Consider the following 7,874-nt stretch of genomic DNA (forward strand, 5'->3'; position numbering starts at 1 on the left):
AGATTAAGTACCAAAATTGTACCTTAGGTAGAAAGCAAAAGTTTTATTTCCCCAAGGTGTGGAGGTGCTATTTGAGACATTGACCAACTTGATAACTGTATCTACACCGCCACCCACAGACTAATTATACTAAATCTAGTCTTTATTGAGGCAAACATTATAAGTTAGCTATTGTGAGCTCATAATAGACCCACATAAAATGACGAACTCTACATGAATTGCAGGCTTTCGATTCCTGCAAATCATACCCTAAATTTTGATGGAATTTCGATATTAGACTTATACATGAAGGGATGAGACTTGAGAGTTCCTGGACTTGCCAAGAACTTTTGCAGACAGCATTTGCAGCTCCAGTCGAGGTTTTGCATCGTCCCTAGTTCTGATTCACTCTCAGAAGGGCCTAAAAGCATGCTTATTTATGTCACTTTCACCAAAAACCTAGTCTTCCATATACAAGCCAAAGAGTCCACTTTCAGGCATGCAAACGTCAGACGCTGAAGGAGTACATAGAAACCACCTTTCGTCGTTGTGCAAGCACTTGTAATACAAGACTTCATTCTTAATCATACTGTTAAACCTGTTGAAATCTACCACATATTTTTCACTAAAGTTGATAGACATTATTGAGTCATAGTACGGATATTTTCTATCGGCTCCCTCTCAATGGGAGAATGACCGTTTAGAAGTCGATCAAGAGTTTTTCAACACATTCATCCTCCAAAGTTAAAACTACTACTTTTAGGGTAGTTTTCTTACAACTTTGAAATGGCATAGTCCAATGCATCAACCAAGAAATCTGCAAACACAGAAAGAATGTATAGCTCAGACGTTACTCCTAGGAGCATCGAACATAAACTATGAAGATAGAAATTCAAGCTATAAAGGCACATAACATTTTACCTGCATCTGTTTTGGTAAAACACATGGGGGGTTTTATTCTGAAAACATTCCCATGAAGTCCGCCTTTGCCAACCAAAATGCCGAGTTCTACAATCACGAAGACTTGCCCGATTAGTATGTGAAAAATAATATAAAGGAACAAATGAACGAAGTTCATTTTTATGTTATTTTTCAGATGGCTATACGTACCTCTAAGGCTTTCAAACAACACTGCGGTTTCTGCCTTGGCTGGTGTCTTCTGTTTTCTGTCGGTCACTAGTTCTACCCCAACCATTAGGCCCCTGCCTCGTACGTCGCCAATTACTAGAAAAAGAGAGGAGTTTTGATCAAAGTTCTGAACTCAATACCGCAAGCAAAAAGAATATTTTTAGGAGATGAATTGGGACAACTAGGAATTTTCATATTGTCTCTGTCAGACAAGGAGGATTGCAAGTTGCCTACAAGAACTATGAAGAAATCAACAAATTCTTAGTCAAAGAGGATTTTGAAACATTTCGAAAAAATGGGAAAGATGGCCTGTTTTAGAGAGTAAGTCAGCATGACTTTGAATATAACTGAGAAAATCTTGTTAAAAGTTGGTCAAGGAGAATTACTGTCGTGTTTATGCTGAAGATTTGTTAGACGCTCAATCATGTGGGAGCCAACCTCAGCACAATGCACTTGACGTTTCTCTTTGTCAAGAACTCTGAGCACTGCTAGTCCACCAGCAGAGCACACGGGGTTTCCTCCAAAAGTGTTGAATTGTATTTTCTGAGCCAACACGCTTGCTATCTCGGGAGTCGTCACAACAGCTCCGAGTGGCAAGCCGTTTCCAATACCCTGAGTATCAAGATTTCAGTAGTTGGTCAAATGGTTCTTGCAAGATGTGAAAAACAGTTACTAGAATTAATTGAGCTCTTAGAATGTGTTTGAAATGATGGATTTGGAGCTAAGTCCAATCCATATAGCAAACCCATTGAGCTATTTTCGGAGTCAATCTAGTGGGATTTCAGATCCATCTAATATAATTCAAAATCTTTTTCTTAAATCTGAATCTTTTCTTCCAAATGTAGTCTTAAAGATTATGAAAGGAAAAAGAGGGATTCTAACAGACACCTTAGCCATGGTGACTATGTCGGGAATGACTTCTTGTGTTTCAAAACCCCAGTAGTGGCTTCCCGTGCGACCAAAGCCAGTTTGCACCTCATCAGCGATGCATACACCACCAGCTTTACGAACAATGTCGTAAACCAATTTCAAGTATCCTGGGGCTAACTCGACTGCTCCTCCAACTCCCTGTTGTTAGATAAGAGCTAAGAACTAAGGCCCGAAATCAAGAAGTGTACATTAAATTCCATAATTTTTATGCAAGATGTAAGAGTTATTCAAATTTAACAATGAAAATACAAATTTGCAACAAACCTGAATTGTCTCAGCAATAAATCCAGCAACTCTTCCGGAAGTACCATGCTCAATGTGATCCTGAACATCTTCAGCATAAAGCTTCGCATCTGATCCGAACACTCCACGGTACGGGTTTGGATTCAGAACATGATGAATTTCACCCTGAGTTGTTTCACAGCAACAAATGAAAACGAGCACAACTCTTTGAGTAGCCAATACAAAAATGTTTTAATGCAAGCTAAGTCGATGGAGAACAAGAACATATTGAGTTACTGCAAGTGTGCGAATGATTTAGTAATTTACAGATATGAGGTAAATTAATAGGAAAAACATGCAATAAAAATGCTGAAAAACTAATAAAAGAACACAGGCACTCATGCGAGTACTCAAGAATAATACCAAGTTAAATAGGAAGCGTGGATACGAAGATAAACCTGAGGAATTGGGTATTTCCATGTGTTTAGAGCAGTCAGTCCAATTGTACTAGAACTTCCACCATGATACGCATTTCTTAAGGCAATCATACCTAGGTTGCCACTGTACAATCTTGCCATCAACATAGCTAGCTCATTAGCCTCTGTCCCAGAATTTACAAAATACACAACCTGCACAACCAAGAACGATCAAGTAAAAACAATTCAACGAACATGTCCTGTCCGACACATGACCATAGTGGTACAGAAATTTTAGGATATGAGCTATAAAACATCAAGAATACCACAGAGTGTCAATGTGAAATGGCCCTTTTCCTAACATTTAGCGAAACAAACATTGGTTTAACCTTTTGAGATTACTGCTGTTAAGAGTTGTGAATGTTTGATCAATAAGTGCCAAAATATAAGAACTACTAGTTCTGGCACAGTGGTTAGACACTAGTGCATTACATGAGTGGTAATAACTTAGATCTGCAGTTTTATTAGCAAAACTGATGAGCAGGGCAACCTTTAGATTTCCTGGCATTTTAGATGCTAGACCTTCTGCAAAATCGGCTATTGCATGGTGTAAGTATATGGTGGTTGCATGTTGAAGAAGCTTGCTTTGTTCTGTTATAGCACTCAACACATCGGGATGGCAGTGACCACAAGACACTGTAACAATTCCTGCAAATGCGTCAAGATAACGCCTTCCGTTCTCATCGAACAAATACTGCATTTTCCCTTCAACGATATTGAGCTGTTTCAAACACAGAATAGGAACACAAAATATTATAAATATGAGTAAAAAAAATGTGAAAGCGTGAAAAAGATAGTAACAGAGAATGAATTCTGAGTTTCCTCTGTCATTCCTGGATTGACAGCAGCAAGCAAGGTTCACAAGAGATCATATCTAAGCATCCACGCAAAAATTTCTAACAAAAAAATGTGCTTTTCTACACAAATTCTTGCAATCTGATAAAGAGCATTGAATTGAATATTTGCTAAATTTTCACAAAAGAAAGTTTAAAACTAAATCAAGAAAAATTCATTAAATATATCTCTAAACCATCTAATGAAAAACTTATGAACTCCCAAGAAAATTCCCAATTTCATAAAAAGAGAAACTTAAAAATTAAATACACAAATAGAAAAGAAAAATCTTGATTGAACACAAGCTACACACACACACACACATATATATCATATCCACACACACTAAGAAGAGGAATCTTGAACTGATATATCACATAAAACACGAGTGTTAAAATACTAAATCAAGTTTTTTCAATCAGCCAAAATATGAAAATACTGCATACATAAAAGAGAAAAGAGACGACCAAGTCCCTCAAACTATACTAACATACCAAAAGCAAAACACTTATACACACACATACACCACGGAAACGTATTTTGCATGTATATATACGTATAGAAGATGGAGGCGTACTGGCTTCTGGTAGTAATGGAAAATAGAGGGGCCCAAATACTTCTTGCGCTTCCCGAAAACTTCATCTGCTAATGGCCCCTTGTACGGCTTCGGCTCGTAGTCGAAAGCTGGCAGCTCCGGCGCAGCCAAAGCCGAGAAGCCGCGCTCCGAACCCAAACTGCTACTGCAATACCCCCATGTCCGATTCTTGATCAATGCTCTCAGAAAACTTCTATTCGTAAGCTTCCTCTCCAACCCCATAGCACAAGATTCAACGCTGGAATACACAGAGTTCCACACGGCAGTGCGTGTGTCTGCGTGTAAGTATTATAGTGAATTTTGGAGAAACAGCAACACGAGATTCTATGCAGAAATTCGCAGAGTTGCACACTAGAGTGTGTGTGTATTGCAGGAAATTTTGGAGAAATGGTAACGTGGGATTCTGTGGATTTAGCAGTTCGCGCAGTAAAGGAAAAGATTCCAACTGGGGTGTTTGGATTCGTGGGTTTTTGGCACCACATCATATTTTTTTATGGTATCCGACGTGTGATTTGGGTCGGATTTGTTGGGATGAGTAGATTGTAAATATTTTAAAGGCAGTTCAATAATTAGTTGATTTTGTTAATTTTTACTTAATAAATTAATTAAAATACTCTATTAGATTATAAATTATAATTTTATTTATTATACAAATTTTTTCTAAAGTTTTTAATGACTAAGCGAGTAATATTTTTTATAATTGTTTTTAAAAAAATTTGATCCAACTCATACAGTTCTTTTATATTCTTAATTTTTTTTTAAAAAAAAGAATATAATAAACATAAAATTAACAATTCCAAACCTCAATTCAAAAGTTATAAAATTTAATGAAACATCGTGGGATATTTATAATATCTCAAATAATAAAAGAACATCCATAACAATGTTAAACATTAGGGAAGCTCGTTGTGATTTTTTCTATATGAAAAGGTTTAGGCACGTTATATGAGAAGGTCTAAGATCGGTTCTCTAATCTATATTATAATGAAAAGTGCAATATTTTCTTTCACCCAAATCACGTATGTCCTCATGCAGTATGAGCCCTCTTGGGCCAGCTCTTAATTCGAGCGCCCACACATGAATCCTAACTTTGAGCATCACCGAACTTCCCGCAATCCACTCGGTCCTCAAACCCCAATTCACGCACGTCCTCGTGCAATATAGGGTGGTTTTGCCAGTTGTACTTTAATCACTCACACATGAATTTTACTTTTGAATGTCGATAGAAATTTGTCTAATATTATTTGGTAATGATCTAACGTTCATTTTTAGAAGATAGATTATTAAAAAAAAATACAATTTTATACAAAAAAGAGTGAGAGTACACTTTTCTAACCCGCATGAAATGGAAAATGTGACATTATGCTCATACGAGATATGGTGGGTAGGCCTTTCTTTCTTTGCAATTTCGGGAAAAAGGATTCTTTTTTCCCTTTAAGTGCATTTCAATTAAAGTAGTGGTATGTCTCGTACCATAATTCTCAATCATTATTTTTTAGAAATAATAATAGGGTAAATTGCAATATATCTATATGTGTTATAAAAAATAGACAAATAATCCCTTTATGAAAAATAAAATAGTAATTTATCCTCCTGTATTTTTCAAAATGTAACAATCTATGTTTAAGGAAGTAAATTGCTTTATTTTTTAAAACACAGGAGAGTAAATTGATCTTTATTTTTCATAGAAGGGTAATTTGCTTATTTCTAATATTATATGAGGAAAAATTGCTATTTACCGAATAATAATATAAAAATATATCACACTTTATCTAACTTTTTCTTTTTTTCTTGGATGATGATTCGGTTGTGGTTTACATAATTTCAAGTTGATGATTAAAGTGTTTTTGGCTGATTTTTATGAATTATTGATCAGGTATGAAACATAAACTGCCGTACATTGTGTTACACTGGAATTAATAAGTTTCATTATTAATATAAATAAAATTTTTATTATTTATTTTTTTTACATTCAAATACATTAAAAAAAAGATTTTTCACATGCGAGTGTATTTGAAAATCACTAAATTTTTTGAAGTGGTAATTATTTTTATGCCTCCATCATATACTTGTTCAAGCCCAAAATCTCGACAAAGCCGAAGTCCAAGCCCAAGCCTAGGAGACGGGCTACAATCCATTAAGCCCAATAAGCCCAAAACCCTACTAGCCTAGTAGCAAAGGTCCAGGCAACAAGTGCTCTAGTCTCTTCCGTCGCTCAAACTGACAAGGCAAGGCCCGTAAAGGAGGCCCAACCAATAAACCCAAATATCAAACAATAAGATTGCCACATTATCTTAATTTTACACATAAAGGGCTATATCACTCTAAAATATTGCCAGATAAGCCGCATATATCATCCGGACCTAGCTGACAAAGCAGCAAGAAACGAAGTTTCTTTCTTTTCGGGTTGATTAGATAAGACTCATTCAAACGGTTATAAGTCCCAGCAAATAACTCCAAATTAGATACGGAGAGTATCATTTTAAAGACAACATCGTGGGGAGATTCTATTGATATACAGGTTTCCCTAACTAACTTCTCTATAAATAGAGGTTTTATGACAATCAACATATAAGTGACTTCTATATTCACACTTTCTCTGTCAGACAACAAGTCTACATGTTCCTTGTTGATTTTTTGAACCTTCTACCCACATTTTAGCTATCTTTTTCATACTCAAGCACTCTATATCAATTATTTTGGTATTATCTCGCGTTTATTCAAATTTTTACTTTTTTATTCTTCTTAATTTAGCTACTGACTTAAGCATTGGAATGCATGCTGCTTTATTATAAGGTTAGTCTCTATAAATCTTAGGACTTTTGTGAAAATCTTTCGACTATTGTAGTTAGGCGTGTTCAGTTCGGTTAACCAAAAATTCAGTTTACTGATTTTAAAAATCGAAAACCAAATCGAACAGTATCGGTCTGGTTCGGTTTAAATCAAACTTGATTCTATTTTTTTTATTAAAAAATAGAAACAAATTTTTTTAAAAATAATATATATATAAATAAATTATTATAGTATTTTTTAATTTTATTCAAAAATACATGTTTCAAAATATAAAATCTTTCATTCTTTAGGTTATCTAATATGAAAGAGTTGAGTATATAGAACCTCTCCAGATAAAAAATAAAATATATCGTTAAAAGAATATTTACGAATACAATTCAAAATTTTAATCAAGTATTTCATCAAACACCTTTAATAAAAGATTTGTAAATTAAATTTCTTCTACTTATAAAGAAAGAAAAATTACCTGAGCAAAGTCTGACGTTTCTCTTCTGCTGTGAAGAAGAAGAACGAAGTCGCGGGAGAAAGAGTTGCTGACTCGCTGGTGGGTGTGGCTGCCACTGCCCAGAAGGATAATTGGAGTGGTGCAGTTTTCTCATTCTGTCATTTTTTTCTTTTTAGTTTTTAGTTTATATTATAATATTAATATATAAATATAATATAATATATAATAATATATTTTAATATAATTAATAAAATAAATAAATATATATATATATATATATTAGTTTTCGATTGAATTCGGTCACCGGACGATGACGGAAAAATCGAACCAAAAATTGATTTTTTTTAAAAAGAAAAACAAACTGAATTTTTCTGTTCGGTTTTTGCTTCTAACCGAATTTTTGATTCGATTCGGTTCGATTTGGCCGGTTTAACCAAACTGTGACGGAACAAATCGAACCAAAAATCGATTT

At 34.7% G+C, this 7,874-nt stretch overlaps 1 protein-coding gene across 1 annotated transcript; it reads right to left on the bottom strand.

Moving 5' to 3' along the window:
• Nucleotides 504-4,603, bottom strand: LOC105171238 (alanine--glyoxylate aminotransferase 2 homolog 1, mitochondrial). Its single transcript, XM_011092275.2, has 9 exons — nucleotides 4,147-4,603; nucleotides 3,226-3,456; nucleotides 2,718-2,888; nucleotides 2,302-2,445; nucleotides 1,996-2,175; nucleotides 1,494-1,719; nucleotides 1,090-1,203; nucleotides 901-987; nucleotides 504-796 (listed from the first exon to the last, which is right to left on the bottom strand). The coding sequence occupies exons 1-9, from the start codon at nucleotides 4,384-4,386 to the stop codon at nucleotides 753-755; spliced, it is 1,437 nt and encodes a 478-aa protein (XP_011090577.1). The 5' UTR covers nucleotides 4,387-4,603; the 3' UTR covers nucleotides 504-752.

Source organism: Sesamum indicum, linkage group LG9 (assembly GCF_000512975.1).
Source record: "Sesamum indicum cultivar Zhongzhi No. 13 linkage group LG9, S_indicum_v1.0, whole genome shotgun sequence".
Classification (NCBI taxonomy): Eukaryota; Viridiplantae; Streptophyta; class Magnoliopsida; order Lamiales; family Pedaliaceae; genus Sesamum; species Sesamum indicum.